The 23350-nt window shown below is 55.5% G+C and overlaps 1 protein-coding gene across 10 annotated transcripts in view; it reads left to right on the top strand.

Annotated features, from left to right (window-relative positions):
- DNM2 (dynamin 2) overlaps positions 1-23350 on the top strand; it is a 94987-nt gene that overhangs the window by 54796 nt on the left and 16841 nt on the right. For 5 of the 10 annotated variants that reach the window (XM_033854318.2, XM_073801894.1, XM_033854312.2 and 2 more), the window contains 9 exons: positions 1817-1959; positions 6528-6663; positions 7889-7956; positions 9806-9944; positions 11092-11178; positions 13420-13490; positions 17361-17412; positions 18356-18367; positions 22181-22294. In XM_033854318.2, the coding sequence (XP_033710209.1) occupies positions 1817-1959; positions 6528-6663; positions 7889-7956; positions 9806-9944; positions 11092-11178; positions 13420-13490; positions 17361-17412; positions 18356-18367; positions 22181-22294 (822 nt within the window). Of the gene's footprint in view, positions 1-1816; positions 1960-6527; positions 6664-7888; positions 7957-8569; positions 8709-9805; positions 9945-11091; positions 11179-13419; positions 13491-17360; positions 17413-18355; positions 18368-22180; positions 22295-23350 lie in introns of all 10 variants that reach the window. The other 5 variants (XM_033854319.2, XM_033854313.2, XM_033854311.2 and 2 more) reach the window with 3 other exon arrangements.

Here is a 23350-nt window from a genome sequence, read left to right as displayed (position 1 = left end):
GGCACCAGGTAGAGGCACAGTCGAGTGTTAGGCAGTGATGGGGCCGGGAAGAGAGCTGGCGCAGAGCAGGAAGGCAGAGCAGGCAGCTCAGCAGAACAAAGAGGGAAGTAAGTGTCTGGTGGGAGGGGCCCTCCAGGAAAGGAAGCAGCGGTCTGCCTGGGCAGGGGGTGGAGGGAGAGGAAGGGAAGTAAAACTCCCTGCCAGTGCCTGGGGCCCCCTCTGAGAGCCGCAGGTGAGCAGCCCAGCTCCACATCCTGGTCCCCCCACCCCTCCTTTGCCTCACGAGCTAAATGGGGCCACTGTAACGCCCCAGGATGCTGTCGGGGGCCGGAGTGGACTGCCACCCTTAGGGACCAGCAGCTCCCACAGGGAGGGGCCCCAGCTCACATAGGGCTTTGGGGTGACCATCAGATTTATTCCGCGGAGTGTGAGGCTCCTTCATGTGTTTTTTTCTAGCTTGATGGAGAGTTTGTCATTTCTTTTGTTTTGTAGGACAGATGTGGCCACAAAACACTGCTTTGCACTTTGTGGGTTTTAGCTGATGTCATGGCTATTATTCTTTTCTTCCCTTCTCTCTTTCTCTTTTATCATAGCATTAAAAAAAGTCAGACAGTGCAAATATAGTGAATGTCCCATTTCCTCCCATCCCGCGATGGCTCTCTTCCCCTGAGGCGGCCAGTGTCACCACTTCCTGGGCTTCCTTCTCGAGACGCTAGACACTGATGTGTCTGTACCACCAGCCTTCCTTTTCCTCCTGCTTCTCTTTTCCTTCTTTTCCTTTTCCGCCTTCCTTTTCACCACCTGAACAGTTAAGATATTTACCCACTGCTCTGTAACTAGCTTTTTCTTGAACGACCCATCTTGAGGCTCATTGCCTAACTTTTTCTGCACTGCTGCCCCCTTTTAAAATTTGTGAATAAGGAACAAATCCCCGTGGTTCAAAGGCAGAACAATAGGGCTTCCCTGGTGGCGCAGTGGTTGAGAGTCCGCCTGCCGATGCAGGGGACACAGGTTCGTGCCCCGGTCCGGGAAGATCCCACATGCCACGGAGCGGCTGGGCCCGTGAGCCGTGGCCGCTGAGCCTGCGCGTCTGGAGCCTGTGCTCCGCAATGGGAGAGGCCACAACAGTGAGAGGTCCGCGTACCGCAAAAAACAAAACAAAACAAAACAAAACAAAAACAAAAGGCAGAACAATAGAGGAAAAGGGGGCTGCAGGGAAGGGTCCTTCCACCCACCTGGTCCATTCTGCCCTTCTCTTGTGAACCATCCTTCACTCTGTTCGTGCAAATGAAAATGTGTTCTTACTTTCTCCCCGTCTTTACAGAGGGGAGCACATCATAGGTGTCTTCCGTGCCTTTTTTGGCAAACTGTTTCTGTTGTAGTTTGTAGGGCCCGTCCCCGTATCTGTACGTTCCCCCAGCATTCTGCAGAGTGGATGCACCATCGCCCGTCTGACAGTCCTTCCGTACCTGGGTCCTGCGTTGGCTTCTAGGCTTTTTCCCCCCCCCCCCCACCGAGTGGCACTTGTGGGAGGCTGTTCCCAGTCAGCACTTGGGTCCTGCTGCCTGGTCCTTGCGAACAGTTGCGTGTACTCTTTGGTGTGACAGCCTGGTTGATCTGCCCTCCCAAGGCCCCGTGGGCTTTTTGCAGCATCTCGAGCTGTGGACGGAGCTGTGCCACCTCTCCCTGCCTCTCACGCCAGTGTGACTCCAGCTGGATGTTTCTGTTGGACCCTCGAGGCTGGGGGTGGAGCGGGCCCGCCCCTTCTCAGCATCCTGCCTGTGCTGACCTCTGACCTCTAGCCTCTCTCCTGCAGCAACTGACCAACCACATCCGGGAGTCACTGCCGGCCCTGCGTAGCAAGCTGCAGAGCCAGCTGCTGTCCCTGGAGAAGGAGGTGGAGGAGTACAAGAACTTCCGGCCCGACGACCCCACGCGCAAGACCAAAGCCCTGCTGCAGTATGTGCCCCTCCCCCCGCCTGGCGCTCCGGGGCCTCCACCTGGCCTCAGGCTCCCCCACTCATCCGTCCGTCTGTTCGTTCAACAAACACTTGGCCAGAGCCCCCTGTGTGCTAGGCCGTGTCTTGAGCACTGGGGTCTCCCCAGTGTGCTGGGCAGACACACCATATGCTCAGAACGGGGAGGGGGGAAAGGATGAGGCAAGATAAATAGATGAGAACATGTGTACTCTGTGAAATGGCCAAGTATCGAAGTAGGGAAGGGGCTAGAGAGTGCCAGGGTAGTTATAGAGGTGCCATTTAAAATAAAGTGGCCAGTGAAGGCCCCCCTGAGACAGTGAGAGTCGGGAAGAGACCTGAAGAGGTGAGGAAGGGGGCCACGCAGAGTCCTGGGGTTGGGGGCCCGGCCAGTGCAAAGGCCCTGAGGCAGGATTTCATCCAGCATGTCGGAGAAGGCCCATATGGCTGGAGCAGAGTGAGCGAGGGGAGAGTGGGAGGAAGGGAGGGCGGGGAGGGAACAGGGTAGAGCCTACAGGGCCTTGTAGACCATGGGGAGGGCTTTGGTTTTTGCTCTGAGGTGGGAGCCATGGAGGGTTCTGAGCATTGGCAGGACGTGGCCTGACTCAGGAATTCACGGGCGCCCTCTGGCGGCTGCAGGGAGGACAGACATGGGGGGAGGGAGCCGAGCCATGCGTCAGCTACTTCTGCTTGCTTTCTTGGAATCCTCACCCTGACTCTAAGAAGGTGCTCCCGGCAGCCACCCAGCTGTGAGTCGGAGGAGTGGGTGTGCCCCGTGATCTCAGCTTCTCACCCGGGTCTTCTCCTGCCTCCGCACTCCAGGTGTCTGCCCTGCCGGGGACCCTTAGCTGGCTTGGCTAGAATGGGATCCAGAAGCTCCTTGGCACCTCAGATGGCAGATGGTGCCGCGTACAAGACCCCTCCCAGAGGGACACTGTCCTGTGTGGCCGTTATAGCCCTGACGTCCCCCTACCCTCTCTGCCAAGTGGCACTGCACACTGGTTGGATCGGGGGTGAGAATGCTTTTAACATCAGACGGCCTCAGCCCATTCCGAAAAGCTTTCTGCAGCGCCAGCGCTGGCCCCTTGCAGGCTTTAGGAGATCTGGTGTAGCGCGTGCTGCAGAGGCCACGGCCTGGGGCTAAACCTGGGCCTGATGGGCAACCACAGGCAGGTGGCCACACCCCTCTGAGCCTCATTTTCTTCGCCCCTAAAATGACGACCGCAGCCCGCAGCGGCTCTCAACGTCACGTGGCCATTGGGGAATCTTGTGAAGACGCTTTTGGGGCCCTTGGCGGGGCGGGCCAGGGGACACCCTCCACGACAGCACCCATCCCCCAAGGTTCGTGTCATCTTTCACCAGTGCCCTGAGGCCCGGCCCGGGCCCGGGTGGTTTTGACATCACAGCCGAGGTGCACTGCTATCATCTGTGGCCCCTCAGCGAGGGCTGGTGTTCCTTCTTTAGCGTCTTATCTGCAATCCCAGATCCTCCTGCAGGCTGTGGGCCACACAGACCAGCAGTCAGCAGAGGCCCTTGCTTCTTCCTTCCCTGCTGGCGGGCGTCCCTTTGAATGGCTTGTTGCGTGACCTCCTCCTCGGCCTTTATTATAAAATTGACTGCCTTCACGTGTACAGAGGGTGAAAACTTCCCCTCCCTCCTCTGCACCACGGTTCCTGTCTCCAGGCTCTTGTCTTACCAGAGAATGAGAACAGTGGCATCAGACTAGCCCCCAGTTCTGCTCTCTCGCAGCTGATGGAAGTGGCATCGAGAGCCTTCCATTTCCCACGGCCGCCTGGAGTATCCCATACGCTCTTCCCGTGACCCCATGCCCATAGGGGACATTCGGGTATTTTTTTGCTTCTTCGATAGATGCTTCTCAAATTCATTGTTGAGCTCACAAGCGAGGATTCCGCAGGGCAGACTCCTAAAAGAGGGATCACTAGCTTGAGGAGAAATTGAATTTGAATCAGTAGCGCTTCCGTGGCCTCCAGGGGGCCCCATGCCCGCTGGCCCTCCCGGCCTCGTTCTGGGCACCCCCTCAGGTCCCACACAGGTATATATGGTATGTGGCTCACTTGGAGCCAGTGATAGGAAAGCTAACTGTCTACTTTAATCATCCTCGTTACCATGATCGATTGTTCTGGGTCGAGCTTTTTCCTCCCAGGCACAGCTTGGTCCTTGCTCCATGTCGGGGAACCAAGTTATACAATGACCTTCACCTCAGCTCCATCCTGTGCATAGAACACAGATCACTTAAAACCCTGGCAGGTTTTTTTCCCCAAGCAGAGGTGATCGGGGACATTTTTCAAACCAGCCCTTGTCCCTCAGCTTTTGTGTTTTGTGCCTGGATCTCTCTCCTTCTAGAACTAGGATCAGGAATGCACGTTCCCTAGACGTGCAGTTGTGGCTCTAAACTCAGGACCATTCATCTCTAGGGACCGCTGGTCAGTTTTAGATATCTTACCTGCCCTGTACCTTGGTGTATTTATTTGCTGTGGCTGCAGCAAAGTACCACGAACTGGGTGGCTTAAACTGAAATAGAAGTTTATTGGGAATTCCCTGGCGGTCCAGTGGTTAGGACTCTGTGCTCTCACTGCCGAGGGCTTGGGTTCAATCCCTGGTCAGAGAAGTAAGATCCCACAAGCCCCGCAGTGTGTCCAAAAAAAAAAAAAAAAAAGAAAGAAAGAAAAAGAAATGTATTGTCTCATAGTTATGTACACTGAGTGTCCAAAATCAGGGTGTTGGCAGGGTTGCTTTCTTCTGTGGACTTCGAGTGGCTTGCTGGCAACTTTGGGGTTCCCAATCTCTGTCTTATCTTCACATGCCGTTCTCCCTGTGTTGTGTGTCCAAATTTCCCCTTTTTCTAAGGACACCAGTCACAGTGGCTTAGGGGCCCACCCTTCTCCAGTATGACCCCATCTTAACTAATGACATCTGCAAAGACTCTTGTTTCCAAATAAGATCACATTCTGAGGTCCTGGAGGTCAGGACATCAACATGAATTTTGGGGGGGACACAATTTAACTCATGACACTTGGTAAGTATGCTCTCTGCGTGCAGCACGGACTCCAGGGCCCCTGGGAGGCTGATGCTCACGCATGCTGCGTCTTTTCCCTTCCGAGTCTGGCGGCAGCTGGCGTGGTCTTCATCCCGCTGCCTAAACCACTCCCTGCTCCGTACTCTGTCCTTGCTGTAGTGCTCAGCCTTTTACGACCTTGGCCCTGATTTGGCCACCGTTCAAGGTCCCCATTCCAGGTGCAGCATTAACGTAGGCCTTTTTGTGTCTCTGGGAAGGAAGTCAAGCGTGGGCGCTGTCTGCTTCACGTGGGCAGAGAGCTTCTGGGGATCTGGGACGCCCTGTGCGTGACCCCCTGGGTGTTCTGGAAGAACCCCATCCATTGGTGGCCGAGGCTGGCCGCCCTGGCAGCTTGCAGGCATCAGCTGTATTTGCCCGTAAGAGCCGGGCTTCTCTGTGCCAGGGAACTGCCAGCTCCCTGCTGCCAGCCCAGTGCGGGGCTGGTCCCGATTGGAGCAGCTCCTCTTCTGGGGAACCTCCACACAGTACTTGAGGAGATCCAGAATTGGGGGAATGGAAATGAGGAAATGATTCAGACAGACAGTGCAAGGGACTGGGGAAAATAATTAGAAATGCTAAAGAAGACCAAAACACTGATAAATATCTTGGTTCTTTACTGTTCACTTCTTCACAGCACTAATCAGCAATACTCTGAGACACTGTTTTTTTAAGGGCTGGGCTGGATTCTAAGGGGCCACGCGTGGCGTTTACCACATTTCATCAATTAGGTGTGCACTTAAAAAAATTTTTTTTTAACTTCTCAAACCAGATGATTCAGATGAATTACCATTAATTGGCAACATTTTTCTTTTTGGCGGGTGTCCAGGGCCATTAGTGCATTTGGGGACCAATGCCTGCTTTGAGTTGATGAAATCTAGAAACTCCTTAAATCCTTATTACAGTGACCCTGTGTGGAAGTGCTGTTACAACCAACCCACTTTGCAGATGAAGAAACTGAGGCTCAGAGGGCAGAGCCACCTGTCCAAGGCCTCTCAGCCCATCAGTGGTGGAGTCCTGACCCAAACAGACTGGGAGGTGGCGGGAACCAGTGGAAGCCACCTGAATTGTGTGCAGGGGCTCCCTTTTCACGTTATGGTCCTGCTGGATCAGGCCAAACCTCAGGGCAGAGATTGCTAAACTGTGACCCCCGACACACACCCCGCACCTCCCTCTTGCCATCTGCAAAATGGGAGTAATAACTGCCCCCCCCCGAGCCCCCAACTCAATGAATGAATAGTCGTAGCAGGCCTATAGAGCGGGCCTGGTGTGTAGCAAGTGCTTGCCACTGGCTGCTCCTGGATTTTGTCTGGTTTTGCTGCTAAAAAATAAAAAGATGGGCGTTCCCTGGTGGCCTAGTGGTTAGGATACAGTGCTTTCACTGCGGAGGAAAGTAAGCCACGGCTTGACCAGGGACGTAATTCCGGAGCTGTGTTAAAACCTCTGCTTTGACCTTCGGGTCTTCTGTTTCCTCATAGGATGGTCCAGCAGTTTGGGGTGGACTTCGAAAAGAGGATCGAGGGCTCCGGAGACCAAGTGGACACGCTAGAGCTCTCCGGGGGTGCCCGGATCAATCGCATCTTCCACGAGCGGTTTCCCTTCGAGCTGGTGAAGGTAGCGCTGCCCGGCCAGGCCCTCTGGTCAGCCTTGACCCTTCTGCTCAGTCCACCTTGAACCCGGCCTCCTCCCAGGCCACGAGGTCTCGAGCTCCCACTTCCAGGCCCGGGCCTCCTTCCCTGAGCTTAGAGATTTCCAGCAGAGCTGTAGGAAAAGTTCCATTTTCTTCCTCTGAATACATGTTCTTTGCAAAGTACATAGAAAATATAGGTAAACTCACACGGGAAAATGTCCCCAGCATGTGGTTGAAAGGGAGAAAGCAGATTATGGAGCCAGCATGTACAACAGAACATACAGATGATAGTTACAACATCCTTCATATGAAATCATACACGCATGTCTAGATGTGTGTCTTTTTGCAGAGACAGACCTGCAAGAATATTCACAAAATGTCAGCTCTGGGTGCTGGGATTGGAGGTTTTCTTTTTGTTTTAATTGCTTGAAGTTTTATACTTTTTTACAGTGAGCACGTGCCATCTTTGTAAAAACCAGTCATGTTCTTTTCAATAGAAGAGCAACAGCTAAAAGGAAAAAAACACCCATAATCCTAACACCTACAGACAACGCCTCTTAGCACCTGGATGTGTGTCCTTTGAGAATTATTTCTGTGCAAATGCAGGCAAAAAGCCTCCCTGCGTCCACAAACACAGTACATATATTCATCCACACCAGTGTGTGCATATGTATTTTTAAAAAAATTAATTATGCACCTTTGTATTCTTTTTTTTTTTCAAATGATTTGCCATCTTTCCAAACTAGTAGATACATTTCATGCGTTGTCAATGGCAGAGCACTATCTTATTTTATGACTGTCCCATCGTTCATTTAACCAGTCTCCCATTTCGCGGCATTTAGGTTCTTTGCACATTTTTCAGCAGTTATGGCTGGTTTTGTGAATGTAGCTAATCCTTGATTAATTCCTCAAGATAAATTCCTAGAGCTCTTAAAAACGACCTTGTGACAGTATAGGTATGTTTTGATTTTTACTGTCACATAGCCCGGAAGAAAGTTTGAGTTGATTTTCCTTCCAAGAGAGCAAGAGTGTTAGTTTCAGAGCATCCTTGCTGAAACTGAGTTTCAATGTTCTTGAAAATTCTGACCAATTAAACATTCTGCCCTGTGAATGTAAATGGTACACAGGAGGTGACATTCCCTCGCTACAGACCTGATGTGGCGGTGCCTCAGGCACCTCCTTGCATGTGTTTGGTTTGTCTCTTCTCAGATGGAGTTCGACGAGAAGGACTTAAGACGGGAGATCAGCTACGCCATTAAGAATATCCACGGAGTCAGGCAAGTTCCACGGGGGGAGGCGCCGTGTTCCCTTCACCTCCATGGTGCCACCCTGCAGCGAGTCAGTCCCCACAATCCTTGGGGTGCCCCAACTGTGGGGGGGCCTGGAGAGGGCTCTGGGATGGTTTGCAGTAGCTGTCAGTCTCTCCCTCTGGGTCTCCAAAGGCACTCGAGGGTGGATGTGCTTAGTTCTGTGTGGATCTGTCGTAAGCCCTGCGGCTGTCCGCTGCCCTTGGGTTAAACACGGGTTAAAGGGCCCAGTTACCGTGGTCAGCCAAGTCAGAAAGCTCACTGCAGATTTGCCCTGGGGGGTGGGGAGGAAGTCAGACCCAAGGCACGATTGCAGGAGCCCCAGCGTTTGTCCCCGTCATGGGTGCCCCGGACTCCTCCTGGGTCCCCACCGTTTTGCTCCCGCCCTCCACGCTTGTGTCGCCGTGGGATCCTCACATCGCCCTGGGGGGGTTCCAGGTAGCGGACGCGGGCGTCCGACCCCCAGACTTGCTGCAACCTTGGCTCTCTCGGGAACCCAGCCCGTGCCTATGAAATCGCTGACCGTGCTTTGTTTCTCTCTGACTTATCTCCCTGCCCCCTCCCCGGGTACGGATGGTTTTAGGACCGGGCTCTTCACCCCGGACTTGGCATTCGAGGCCATTGTGAAAAAGCAGGTCGTCAAGCTGAAAGAGCCCTGTCTGAAATGTGTCGACCTGGTTATCCAGGAGCTAATCAATACAGTTAGGCAGTGTACCAGTAAGGTATTGGACCCTCGGCAGGGTGACTCCTGGCCTTGTGGAAACGGGGCTGTGGGAGTTTGGTATCAGGCTCCCGATGGCTGCTTGGCCTTTGCCCCGCTGGTCCCCCTCCCTCCCCCTCCCAGATTGCCTCAGTTTCCAAGAACGTGGCCTCTACCCAGAGGCTGGGGCAGAAGCGTTTTGGCCTGGGTGCAGCCTGGGGGTGCCAGGCCTCCAGATTCCAGACTGGTGGGCAGGGCTCCCTGGGACCCTGATACCAAGCTTAGCATGTGTCTGATGGGGGTCTTGCTGGGCTGTCGCTTTGCTGTCTTCTGGGAAGCAGAGAGGGACCTCGCGTCACCTGCTGGAGGCCAAGCTCCCTGAACCTCCCTGCCCCTCACAAATGCCTTCTTGACAAATGCCTGGCACCCTCAGGCTGTCCCGGAGCCAGCCACTTCTCTGTCCCCAAGGCGCCGTGAAAGGCCCAAACGCCAACGGCCTGAGGAGTGCTCGGCCCTGGGCTCGCCCCTAACAGCCTCCACCAGCTCCCGCAGGAGCAGTGCTGTCCCCAGGCAGTGGCCCTCGACCCCCGGCCTGGTTCCCGGGGCAGCACGTGTTGGCCAAGGTGCTGAAGCGCTTCCTAGTGGCCAGTTTGTGCTTGCACGTCCCCCATGGCCGTGGAGCTCTGGGTCGGCCTTCCAAGGCAGGAGTTTCTGCTTCATCCTTCTGTTCTCAGTCTGGAAAAGCCCACATTTGCTTCTTAAGCTTCTTCGATTGGAAAAGGGAAGGGAAAGAAACCCAGGTGGTTTGGAGATGTTCGTCCTAGAGCCCATTGTCACAGATACGAAAAGGCAAGGCCTCCCCAAACCTTTAGCTGTTCGTAGGCTGACTCCCACCCGTAGCACTTTTGTAATTAAACCCCAGACTGAGCCCACCCCTTGGACCCAGGTCGCCTCTTGATCCGAAGCAGCTTCCGGGGCAAATGCGGGCGCAGGCTCCTCCATGCATGTCACTAACCAGCTGACTCTCGTTTCTTCTTTCTCTGTCTCCCGTCCCGCGTGTGTGGCCTGCACTGCCCCCTGGGTGTCTTTTTACCTCATCCCGCCCTCCGCATGACCCAGGACGGGGCTCTTCACCCCCGACATGGCCTTTGAAGCCATTGTGAAAAAACAGATTGTAAAACTCAAAGAGCCGAGTTTGAAGTGTGTTGATCTCGTGGTCTCAGAACTGGCCACGGTCATTAAAAAGTGTGCTGAGAAGGTAACAGAAGGTTTCATTATTATCACCTATGCCTCTGTCCCCCATCTCCTCTTTCCCATCGTGAGTCTTAACCCAAGCATCTGGGAAACTCTGCCTCGGCAGGAACCCCCTTCCGTGGGCCAGTGGTCGCTTGGAGACATCTCAACTTTGCCTTGGCTGACACAAGGGGGTGGGCCAGTCGCACTTGGGTTCCACCTTTGCATCTTGGGCCTCTGACGGGGATGGAAGGCCTTTGATGTCGCCAGATGCACTTACTAAGCAGGCAGCAGGGATGAGTGTCCATGCCCATCCCTGGAACGCTTTGAGAAAGGTGGTTTCCAAACTGCCACCAACGCGGTGAAACGCTTCGCCCGTGTGCTGGTCTGCGTGTTCTTACATCACAAGGCATCTGAGAATTTTTCAGAGTTCCTTGGCGGTCCAGTGGTTAGGACTCTGCAGTTCAGGTTTTGACCCCTGGTCGGGGAACTAAGATCTCACAAGCCGTGTGGTGTAGCCAAAAAAGAAAATGGAATTTTTCCTCTAGTGATTTTGACCATTGGCTCAATTTTTCCCAACTCGTGGTCTTTCCCCAAACCATGGAAGGTGGGCTTCTGTGCGTTGGGTTGGTTGCTGCTGCAAAGGCTGGGGCAGTGGGGGTGCCAGAGGAGTGGATCCCAAAGATGAGATGATTAGGAGCAGTTTCCCACCCCCCCGCAAGGGAGTCCCTCCGAGGTCGATGGCCCAGATGCTGGCCCTCCCCCTATGCTAGAACGGGCGTTGCTGCGCACTCCTGAGCTGTGCTCAGGCCCTCGCCCTGGCGGCCCAGGGGCTTTAATTACACTGTGTCCTTGCTCTCACCCAGCACTTCAAGGGAGGGGGGTGGCTGTCACCCGCTTTCTCCACTTTCTGCCACTTTCCACCTCCGAGACGCATTCTCGAAAAGCACCTCTGCTTGTGTGCGGACACCCTCTCGGTCTCTCCGGCCCACCGTCCCCTCACCGTCCCCTTCCTGTCTCCCGGCTGGAGCAGCTCTGAGACAGGAGCGGGGTGGGGAACCGGTGGGCACACTCCACGCCACCCCCCCCTCCTCCCATGTTCTCCGTTTGGCTCACTTTGCTGCCCAAGCCACGAGGACCCAGCCGACGCCGCCACTCTGCTCTCCCTCCAGCTCAGCTCCTACCCCCGGTTGCGAGAGGAGACCGAACGAATCGTCACCACTTACATCCGGGAACGGGAGGGGAGGACCAAGGACCAGGTACTGGCTTTTTGTTTCATTCTTCAGATACAGTTTATGTGCAGTAGATCTTGGTCGTGCAGTGTGAGTTTTTTTTGTTTGTTTGTTTTTTGCGGTACGCGGGCCTCTCACCGTTGTGGCCTCTCCCGTTGTGGAGCACAGGCTCCGGACGCGCAGGCTCAGCGGCCATGGCTCACGGGCCCAGCCGCTCCGCGGCATGTGGGATCTTCCCGGACTGGGGCGCGAACCCGTGTCCCCTGTATCATACGGCAGGCGGACTCTCAACCACTGCGCCACCAGGGAAGCCCTGTGGTAGCCTTTTGATCCTGTGTCCCATGCATTCAGGACTCATCCCTGTTGTTTGTGGTGTAGCCAAAGTGTGTCTCTTAGGACTGCCAAGTAGTGTTTCATGGTGCACGTGGACCACAGCCTGCTTATCCATTCACCCACCAGAACATGTTTGAGTGCTTTCTGTGTTTTCACACTGTCTTATGAAGACTGCATAAGCATACCCAAAGGTAGAGAGTGAGATGCCCCACACAGCCACAGTTCAAGTCTCACCTGTCACCTGCTCAGCCCAGGGCTGTCATCCTGCCTTCATGTGGCCCGACACCTGGTTTGGGTTATTTCCCCCACGGTGGTCCACTGTGTTCTCTCTCTCTCTCTCTCTCTTTTTTTTTTTTTTAAATTGAAGTATAGTTGATTTCCAGTGTGTGCCAATCTCTGCAGTACAGCAAAGAGACTCAGTTATGCACATATAGATTTGTTTTATATATATATATATATTATTTTCCATTGTGGTTTATCCCAGGAGATTGGCCACTGTTTATTCAAACTGGAACCGAAACAAGCCCACCTGTTGTATTTGGTTGTGAGATCACCTTGTTTAGAACAGCTCCTCTCCCCTTGACATTGACGGAGAAGAAACTTACTCATTTGTCCTTCACAGGGTCCCCCATTCCCTCGAAGCTTCTGTAACCTGGAAGTTTTGTGAAAAGCTTGAGAGATTCTAATTTGTTTTGTTGTCATGGTTGGCAAGAATGCTACTGTCCCTTCCATACACACCAGAGCCCCCGGTTGCCCCACTGTTGTCATGGCTGGGCTCTGGGGCAACAGGACTCAGACCTTTTAAACCAGTGACAGTGTCTCCCGTGGACGGAGCACCCCAGCATTTTCCAACAGCCCCCCAAGATCCGAGTGCCTGGCCCGCTTTATGCTTGAGGGTTCAGAGGCACAGTGAAGTGACAGGGCTGTTTAAGGGCCCGTGTCTTATCTGAGACGACATCCTGGCTGGCTGGTGTGTGCCTTTGTGCCCGTGTGTTTCATTTTAATGTCCTTACCTGGCCAAATTACTTTTGCCAGTTTTTTGTTTGTTTTTAATTTTACCTAAGTATAGTTTTTCTGTTTTTTTTTTTTAATTTTATTTATTTTTGGCTGCGTTGGGTCTTCGTTGCTGTGTGCGGACTTTCTCTAGTTGCGGCGAGCGGGCGTTACTCTTCGTTGCGGTGCGCGGGCTTCTTATTGTGGTGGCTTCTCTTGTTGCAGAGCATGGGCTGTAGGCACGCAGGCTCAGTAGTTGTGGCTCGCGGGCTCTAGAGCAGGCTCAGTAGTTGTGGTGCACGGGCTTAGTTGCTCTGCAGCATGTGGGATCTTCCCAGACTAGGGATCGAACCCGTGTCCCCTGCATTGGCAGGTGGATTCTTAACCACTGCGCCACTAGGGAAGTCCTTCACTGAAGTATAGTTGATTTACAATGTTGTTTAATTTCTGCTGTACAGGAAAGTGATTCAGTTCTCCATGTATATACGTTCTTTTTCATATTCTTTTCTGTTATGGTTTATCACAGGATATTCAATAGTTTCCACCTTTGCCGTTTTAATGAGGCACTTATAGCATGCCAGGCACTACTCTCAACGGGACATATTGTGACCTACGTAAGCCTTTGCAGTGAGGCCTTACTGCCCTACTCCAGGCCTCGGAGGCCGCACTTGTGGCTACCACATTGGGCTGCCTCACTCTGCTCTTTTGGCCCAGTCTTTCTCACTTGTGAGGCCTTGGTGTCTGGAAGCACCCACGCCCCCTTCCCCCTGCAGATGGACCCCAGGATATGGGAAGGAGTGGGTGGGTGATCCCTCTTCTAACTGGGAAACAGTGTGGTTGTTCCGGGGCACCCCCTGCTGGCGGGTGCGGGAAGTGCTCTGGCAGCAGCCCCTCCCTGCCACGCTGGGCTCTGTTCTCACCATGACCCCCGCTTTCCCCCAGATTCTTCTTCTGATCGATATCGAGCAGTCCTACATCAACACGAACCACGAAGACTTCATTGGATTTGCCAAGTATGTACTTTTCAAGATAGCGGCTGGTGGGGTGGCATGAGTGTCCACCCTCAGAGCCACTCCTTGAGAAAGGCGGTCAAGTTGGGATTCCGCTGCTGGGCCGGGGCACGAAGGTCTCTCTGTCATGGGTCCCCAGGTGAAGCACGGGGCCATCGGAGAGCATCTGGAAGCTTTGCTGGGTAGCAGCGACCCCCCAGCCTCCTTGTCCCCAATGCACCTCCTGTGGGGCACCCCCATGGTTAGTTTAAGGAGGAAAGGGCGGTCCAGTGGTCAGAGACTTCAAGAAAGGGCAAGGCTAACTAGCGTTCACTGCTTCCTTTCCTGCAGGGCTTCTCAGAGCCTTTCGTAGACTCAGTGCAGCTTTCCCAGTCTCCCCCACGTGCACTGGGCCCTTTCACTGAGCCTCTCAGGGGCTCAGGGCTCCAGGGGCTGCTCTTGGGGAAGTGCTGCCAGGATTTGCATGGCTTCTGTCCATATGCTGTAGATTTAAAACTAGAACCTTCCACGGCACCCGGATAAGGGGCCAGAAGAGCAGGGCGCTGATTTCAGCAGGATATAAATATAAATGCTGGTGGCCTCCAGTGTCACCCGCTGATGCCATCAGCCCCCCGCCTCGGTGAGTATCACACAGATTGTTCTGATGGCTCGCGAAGGTCCTCTTTCCGGAGCCTGATAGAATAACAGGCGGTTGGTAGCCAGCGTCCTTGTATTTGTTTAGCCGGTATCGCTGGTGTGCTTTCATTGCACCAGGCCCTGTGATAACAGCAGTGAGCAGGCCCAGACCCAGGTCCCCACCCTGAAAGGAAGGTCCTGCGCCAGGGACAGAGCTGCCCCCAGGCAGTTAAGACACAGTGTGGTCAGTGCCGGGGTGGGGCTGTCCACCGCCCGTGGGAGTCCGGAGGGTGGCCTTGTGGCCTGGCCTTGGGGGTGCAGGGAGGAAGGGGCTAGCAGGCTGGGCATGAGGGTCTTCCCGTCCAGGGTCTCTGCTGGCTGAGTACTCAGCTCTTCTGTGCTGGACACGTGGTTGGTGAGTGGAATGAATGAATGAGTGAACGAATGAATGGGGGGCATGATTAGAAGCTGCTGCCCCAGCCCAGGTGAGCTGAGGGCCCCGGCCGGACTGTCCCCGCTGTGGGGAAGGCTGAGGGGCCCTGGCCGGGCACTGCCCCTCAGGCTGGGCTCGCAGCCCCACTTGCTCCTGCTCCCCCAGCAGCTGGGTGTGTGGGGCCTGGAAACGCCGGTCCCCCTTTTCACGTTGCTGCTGTTTTCCTCACCTTGATGTCTCTGCTTCTCACACTTCATCCACAGTTCCTTCTCACAATCTCTCCTGTTTTTCCTTTGACCACTCCACTCTTTCCTCTGGATTCCTGGGCCTTCCCACTTCCCCCAGCTGTTACTATACTGAGCAGCTGGTGACCGGGTGGGTATTGCCTGCTGTGTGCCTTTTCCCTAGTGTGTGAACGGGGGACGCCCTGGCTGGGGGCGGGGCCCAGGGTGCCAGGCTCCACCCGGCCCAGGCCCAGGCCCAGGCCCCGGCCCTGGGTGGGATGTCGCAGGGGCCCCCGGAATAGCCACGGAGCACTGCCTTTGTCCTAGGACGGTGAACAAGCCAGACTTGGGCCTTGCCTTTTCAGAACCCCGAGGCTGAGAACCCACACGCTGTCGTTAAGCCAGTTCTCATAAGGAGGATGACAGTGGGAAAGGAAGGCAGGTGGAGGGGCTGTGGGAGAGGGCAGTGAGGGATGAGGCTTGGAGAGACCTTCCCAAGGAAGTCATGACAGCCAGGCGGTGGGGCCGGAGCGGAGCGGGGTCAGAGAGCACTGGAGACAGGGAAGGAAGGCTGAGAAGCCGGAGCATGAAGGCCAAGGCAAGGTGGAGGGGTGAGGTCACGGCCTCGTCACAGGAGGGCCTCAGGCCAAGGGGAGCACTTTGGATTTTCCCCCCAGCACACACCACACACACACACACACACACACACCACACACACACCACACAGACAGACACACACACACACCACACACACAGAGACACAGACACACACACACATGGGCACACCATACTCACACAGACACACACACACGCGCACACCCCACACACACACACCACCACCCCCACACACATGCGCACACCACACACACACACACACAGACACATGCGTACACCACACACACACACCACATACACACACCACACACACACACCACACACACACACACATACACACACAGACACACATACACACACCACACACACCACACACATAGACACAGACACACCACACACACAGACACAGACATACACACGCGCACACCACACACAGACACACATACACATGCGTACACCACACACACACAGACACACACACACACACACACACACACACACACACACACACAAAGGAGGCAAGGGAAAGAGGGGCTGCGAGTCATGTGTGAGACCCAGGAAGCCCTTAGGAGGTAGAGCATCTGGGACCTCACCAGACCCAGACATCACTGTGAGTGGCTTAGCTCTGTGTCCTTCAGACACTATTGATCCACCTCCTTGCTGTGCATAGAAGTTCTGGGGTGTTTTCTCACTGCCCTCAAAACACTAAAAACAAGGCCCAGAGAAAAAGTCCTTGTAGTGAATATATTGATCTTAGGGAAATCAGTGGATAAATTCCACTTCCATTCTTTTCTTTTTTTCCTGAGCCACACGGCATGTGGGAATCTTAGTTCCCTGACCAGAGATTGAACCCATGCCCCCTGCAGTGGATGCGCGGAATCTTAACCACTGGACCGGCAGGGAAGTCCCTCATTTCCATTCTTAATGTTCCACCGTTTACTGATCTAGGAACCGAAGCCTACTTCCTTAACATACATACACACACACACACACACACACACACACACACACACACACTACCTTATCCAACAACCAGCTTGAACTTAAGCCTACTTCCTTAACATACACACACACACACACACACACACACACACTACCTTATCCAACAACCAGCTTGAACTTTAAGGTAAAATCCCAGAGGCATTCAGTAAAGGGATTAAACAAGATATTTTGCCTTTTCATGTTGTTTCAAAAGTTCCAGCTAAAACAATATGATAAGAAAAGACAATATGACCCCTAAGTAACAGGAGTTAACAGTTGGTTGCCGGTGGTGATAATGATGGTCCGAGTAGAAAATATATTAGGACAAACAAGGGAGCTGAGTAGGTGCCCACGTACAAAATAAAGGAGACTTCGTCTGTCTGTTGTGAACTAGCCAGGAAACAACATAGATGAAGAAGTAAAGAGATCTGGGACTATAGGTAAATAAGGGGCCTTGCAGAAACACATTGACCTTGACTGTCCTCTGACTTGGGTCAGGAGCCATCCAAGATGAGTAGCGTTTTCATGGCGAGCAGCTGTCCCATAGCCTCATCTCCCAGTCTGGATGGCCCTGTGGTCAGAGCCGCTCTGGGCCTCGTGCCCGGGCCAGGATGGGAGGAGAAAGCGGGAAGAAGCCTCAAGTTTGAGCCCCCAAACACTGAAGGTTACTCTGAAGCCAGCATGGCTACCTCCCAGCCACTTGGGAATCCAGCTTCCCATGCCCCCTCTTGGAAGTACCAGGACCCAGTGACTCCTAGAAATAGCTGGCGCTCTCAGGAGTGGCCGAGATCAGGGATGAGAAGTCAGGGTTTAATTTGGTATCTCGTTCGTTCCATGAGCCCGCTCTCTTTCCCTTGGGCAGCCCTTCGTACACGGGGGGCTTCTCTCTGCCTCTGCCCTTGGCCCGCACTCAGGAGAGAACCCCACCTGGGCCACGAGGGCCTCTTGCTCCTCGTCCCTCATGGGCTTCCTGCCGCATGAGCTCTCTCTGTGCTTTGGTTTCAGCGCCCAGCAGAGGAGCACCCAGCTGAACAAGAAGAGAGCCATCCCCAACCAGGTAACTGCCCACCCCTGCACCCTCCGCGGCCCGCAGCTCCACCCTCGGGGGTGGGAGGGCACTAAGGGACCACCAAGCCCAGCGATGGCACCTGGCTCATAGCATGTCCCGCCAGAAACCCCCACCCCCACCCCTCCAGCCTCTCAAATCCACTTAGGTTTTAATATTTTGGGAAACCGGTCTTTGAGCGGCAGCTCTGGCAGGGCCTAGGGGGCAGATTTGCAGAAGGCCCTGTCTGACATCCAAGGCCACGGCTAGAACTTGACACTAAGGAGGGGGGCAGCCCAGTCCCTCTGGTGTCTGCAGCCACATTGGGTTCCCGGGCCCAGCCCTGGAGACTCGGAGCCTGGGGGGAGGCTGGTTGTGACAGGCAGGTCTGGGGAGCCTGGGGATGCTTTGATCCCCATACCTGGGGAAACCCAGAGCTGTATGGGGGGTTCTCCACCTTGATGTCATGCCCCAGCCAGAGGCCTTGTGAAGTAAGAACAGCTTTATATAGGCCAGTATTAGGTGCCCTTTTTTTTTTTTTTCCTGCTTAAGAAAACACATCATCTTTGCAAAAATTTCTGCCGGTGTCCCCTGCCTTCTCCACATCGGGCGGGGGTGGGGATGGGGGCTCTGCTCTTTATCTTGCACGATGACAGAGCCCTCTGGAAAAGAAGGGTGTAACCACTGCATGATTTTTTTTTGCGCTTGCCATAGGTAATACATATATTGTTGCTTTTTCATTTCGGGAGATGATAATGAATTAAATATTAACACCATGAATATAATTAATAGCATGTAATTTTTTTTTCTTTTGCTGTTTTCTCCCCCTGCTCTTCTCTCTCCTCATTTTTGTGCCTTTCCTGCTTTTTCTCCATCCCCTCATGTCCCTTACGTCTCTTTTCCTCCGCCTGCTCTTCTTTGATTTCCCCACAACCCTAACTTTGCATTTTCAAAGGGGGAGATCTTGGTAAGTACTCACTTAGTGTGGTAGCAAACATTAGAGAACTTGGTAGTGGTGGAGACCATGCCACCCCATAATATCCCCTCCCCCCGCCCCCGCCAAAAATAAATAAATAAATAACAGAACAACTAAAAATCCAGCTAACCTTTAAAAACCTCTGCCGTGGCTGCCGCCTGCCAGGCTTCGTGTTGCCCTGGGCTAAGCTGACTCACACAGACACTAACCTGACCACTGCCCCCATCTGGCGCCCACCCCTCCAGCCCATTCCTGACACGGTTTCCTAGTTTCCTGTAGGTCAGGGATGGCAAATACTCAGCTAACACCCCAGGCCTTTCTCCCTTCACCTCCCTGGCCGGGGATGATTTTGCTCAAGCCCTGCAAGAGCTTATTCTTGCCACTGCCACCACTCTGTCTCCAGACAACACCATGCAGAAATTTTCCCCTCCTGCACTCAAGGCAGACATTCTTAATTGATCCAGCACTCTTTTCCTTGTACCTCTCTCCTGTCCTGTGCCCCTGGCAGACATCACTAATTGATCCTGGCATTTTTGTTTCCTAAGCATTTCACTACTCCCCATTCCGTGGCAGATGTGACTAACTGGTCAAGGAATTTTTTCCCCCATGTGATAGCTTTGCACGTGATACCCCTACTGTACCCGTGACAGACATTGATCAGGAGACTCTCTCCTGGATGCTGCCACTATCCTCCTGCCTCCATAGCAGATACGATGATTGATTAGGCTGTTCTGTTGCACTTGCCCCGTCCCTTTGCCAATGGCAAACATCACTAATTGATCCTAGTGTCCTTTCCCACAGTGCCCAGAATTCTCACCACAGTGCTATCCATTGATTGGCGAATGGTATTTGCCATCCCTGTTTTAGGTAACACCTCCTCTCTGTGTGTGGCCCAGCCCAGCCCGGCAGGGAGCAGGCAATGCCCACTTCTGAGAGTTGAGCTCTTTTCAAGGTGATTGCCTTTGGGCAGCTGGCTTCCGCCCCAGCTCTCCACCTTGGAGACCATGGCCTGCGCCACCAGCCCTAACCGAGGCCTCCTTCTCCCGGGTTCTCTCCCCCAACACTGGGCGGGCCCTACTGCTGCCCTCTGGCAGGGATCTTCTGGTGACCCCGGGATCTTTCCAGTAGCTGAGCTGAACCCCTAACAGGACCTGGAAGATGCAGAAGAGGCCAAAGCTTGCCATGGTTGGGGGCGGTTGCGGGAGGAATGGATCGTCCTTGGGCCCATGGTTCCCACTTTCCCATGTGTCACCCCAATCCCCTTTGAATGGTTTCTTTCCTCCAAACAGCCCAGAGGCATGTTTCTCCCCACACCCACACCCTGAGAAGTTTAGTCATTCTTTTCCTGCCAGATTCCACACCCCTAGCCACGAAGCCCAGCCCTGCTGTGTGCGTGGCTGTGGCTCCTGGGTCTTCCAGCCATGGTTTCCATCCCTGCCCAGGCGACTCACCCAGGGAGGAGGAGGTGGGCCCCAGCTGCGTCACTTCTCCTGGCAGCCCTTCCTCCCTCCCCCAGCATGCCTGCCCCCCGGAGCACGGGAACTCCGCCTGCCTCTTCTATCTCCCCAGCTGACCCTATTCCCGCCGCCCCTGCCCGCCTTTTCTAAGCCCAGTCCCTTGGGCACAAATCTGGCTTTTGGATGAGAAGGCCCGACCACTCCTTTTCCTCTAGACTCAGCGCCTGTGTCTGCCACCGGCAGCTTGCCCCTCCCCAGGGCGGGATTTTGTCTCTGAATCCCCTTGGGCTCCCATACAGGCAGCTCTCTGGGTGGCTCAAGGGCAGAGGGACCTGAGGAGGGCAGTGCTTCTCCAGGCCTAGCTAGCAACCTCCTGCCCCAAGGCTCAGAGGTGCCATTTCCAGCAGGGCCGCATGCCCTGGAGCATGACAAGGGCCCCATCTGCTAGCTTTGACCTCTACCTGACCCAGGGTGGAGGCAGGCGAGCCAGCTCGGCCACCAAGGGGTGGCGGTGGGGGGCACATCTGCCCCCTTGGGAACGAGGCTGGGCCTGGAAGCGTGGAGGCCTTGCCATGTGAGGACTTCTTCTCTGGGGAGCACCCAACACACACAGCCTCCCCCCTGCCCCTGGCTGTCGATCAATGACTGAAGTTTAGAAGCACCCACTTTAGACCTGGACTAAGACAAGGCAGGCCCTACCCTGCCCCTGGGGGAGCGAGGAACAGGAGGGGACAGGCACCCACGCAGCTCTGGAGATGCAGGGGCTCCTTCCGCCCCCGGCCTGACCACCCGTCCCACTTTGCCCGGGACTGAGGGCATTCCCAGGACTTTGAGGACTAAGCCTAGGGACCTCCTGGACAAGCCAGGGCGGGTCGGTCACCCTGCTGCCAGGACTGAGACCATGACCTCGTTGGGGCTGACAGTCTCTGCCTGCTGCCTGACGGCCACAAGACTCCCAGGTGCTGTCTCGTCATCTCAGGGAGGGAGAAGCCTTAGCACGGGCTGCCAGGTGGCATTTCAACGGTGGCACAGCCTGGGCAGGGACTTCTATGTGGTGCAGAGGTCCCTGGCCGCTCTGTGGCCGTCTCTGCCTTCCTGGTCTCTGAGACTTAAGAGCTCATTTCCAGCCACAGGCGGGTGGTGGCCCTGTGAAGATTTGGTGTGCCCGGGGGCAGGACAGAGTAGACAGGATGAAGGCCCTCTTGAGCCGCATCCACTAGGGAGGCATGTGGGCCCCAGAGGCAGCCCCAAAGCCCTACCCCACCCTGGGGGTACAGCGCCAGCCCTTCCCCGCTGTCCATGGCCACTGGCAGCCCACCTCCTGCAGCTTAGCCCAGTTTGTCGCTGCCTTGGCCCCGGGTGTCCCTGCCTGCGCAGACTCGTGCTTCCCGCCACCCCGGGATCCCCAGTCCAGAGTGGTGGGAGGCTCCATCCCACAAGCGCCTCCATGGCCCGGGGAACATGGGAGTGTGGCCTCCCCCAGGCTACCTGCGTTTAGCTGTCAGGTGAGTCCCCCACGCAGGCCTGGGTTCCGTCTCCTGCTCAGATGACAGCAGTGGCCAGACGAGCCCCATATAGGGGGTCTCACAGCCCAGAACCCGGATGTGCCAGTCAGAGAAAAAGCCAGAGTGGGGCATGATCCTTGGCGGGTCCCCTGGGCTCAAACTTTTGTCCCCAGCCCTCTGGGTGGAGGAGTCTCTTCATCCTCGTATTCTGAAAAGAGCCTGTGGGGAGGGGAGCCCTGGGGCGGGGGCTGGCCTCGACTCCTGGTCAGAGCAGGTCCCTGTGCCCACCGAGCGCCTGCCTGGGTGAGCCGGGCAGCAGAATCAAGCCTCTGCCCGTTGCCTGGGCGACTCCTCCAGCTCTACATCCACAGCCGCCTTCCACAGGGCACGAGGGGCAGGGCCCAAGGGTGTCGCTGGTACCGCGTCTCACCAAAACAAGTGTGATTCCTTCAGTCACATCCAACGTGACATGCCCCCCCCCCCACAAGCCTGGGATGCCCTCCTCTGGGCCCCTTCCAGCTGGGAGTACCTTTTGCCACCTGTGCTAATTCAACCTAACACCAAGCGCAGAGGGGCTCCCCAGGGACCCAGTTCCCAATCACCCTGGGGACTGTGAGTGAGTCCACGTCTGCCCACCCGAGGGCCCCACGTTGGTCTCCGTTGGGAAGTGCTTGGGGCAAGGTGGCCTGGAATCGGGGTGCCTGGCTTTGGGCTGGAGGTGTCTCTGCCGTGGTCCCCGTTTTCCCGCCTTGCTAGGGGCGAGGGTGCTGGCCACCGCGCTGGGGCAGGCCGGGCTGGGTGGTGGCCGCTGTCCCCTGCTGAGCCCCGCCCTCCCCCCCCAGGTGATCCGCAGGGGCTGGCTGACCATCAACAACATCAGCCTGATGAAGGGCGGCTCCAAGGAGTACTGGTTTGTGCTGACGGCCGAGTCACTGTCCTGGTACAAGGATGAGGAGGTGAGTGGCTGGCAGGGGTGGGACGGTTGGGCAATGGTGGGTCGTGCTCTCCACACCTCCCTCCTCTGGGTGGCGCTCCCTCAACTTACTGCTCGTTCGGGAAAGGCTCCCTGAGCGCCACCATACCCCGAAGCTTACCATTAGGATGGTATCAGCCAGGGCCGCAGGGTGTCCAAAGGCACTGTGCATCATATCCGAGCCCCTCACGGCCCCCCGTGCGGTCGTGCCTCGTGGGGGCTGGGCTCCCTGAGGAGGAAAGGGGCACGGGGGAGGCTCCAAACTGATCCCACCCTTCAAAATCATGGCAAGGTGGAGGCTTTCAGAGGGGGCACGGCCGGGGGTCGGGGACTCAGGTTCACGCTGAGGCTGCTGGGGTTCCATTTTCTACAGCTAACCCAGGCTCAGCCAGGCCCTTAGCCTCTCTGGGCCTCAGTTTCCCCATCCGTGAAGTGAGGTAGAACGGCCCTTGCATCTTTGAGGTGCTCCGTCACGGTGTCTGTCTTGAGATCATTCCACATGTGCTTGGCCTCCTCAGAAGGATGAGGGAGGCCTCTGGGAACAGCACCAGGAATAATAAGCACAGGGGGTGGTGTTGCACGTTGCCTCGTGCCATGGTCTCCCTGAGCCTGTGGACGGGGCTGTGAGTGAGTGCACCCCTGTTCCCTGGCCCAGCGGGCAGCCCCACCGGGTGTTGCCATGCAGGTCCCTCCTCCGCCTCGGCCCATCCTCCCGTCCTGAGTGGCCCATTTCGTGGCTTAGTTCTCTTAACAGAACGACAGTACTGTGGCTTAGTGGCCTGGGAGTGAAGCCACTCCTCTGGTGTGACTGCCTGTTGCCACTCTGACACAGGCTTCCAGGGGCCACCAGCGAGGGCCAGTGTGTTTCTCTGGGCTGCCCTGTGAGAGATAACACAGGCGCTCCCTGTCGTCAAGGTGGTGTTAGGTGGCTCTCGATTTGTGTCTGTGACAGAGGTCCCAAATGAAGGCACTTACAGAGGTGGTCTGTTTCTTGCCCGCCCGGCGAGCTTGGCAGCCCTGTGCCGTGAGGCTGGCCAGG

Source organism: Tursiops truncatus, chromosome 3 (assembly GCF_011762595.2).
Source record: "Tursiops truncatus isolate mTurTru1 chromosome 3, mTurTru1.mat.Y, whole genome shotgun sequence".
Taxonomy (NCBI): Eukaryota; Metazoa; Chordata; class Mammalia; order Artiodactyla; family Delphinidae; genus Tursiops; species Tursiops truncatus.
Note: the sequence above shows the minus strand (reverse complement) of the source record. Positions and strands in the feature narration are given on the sequence as shown.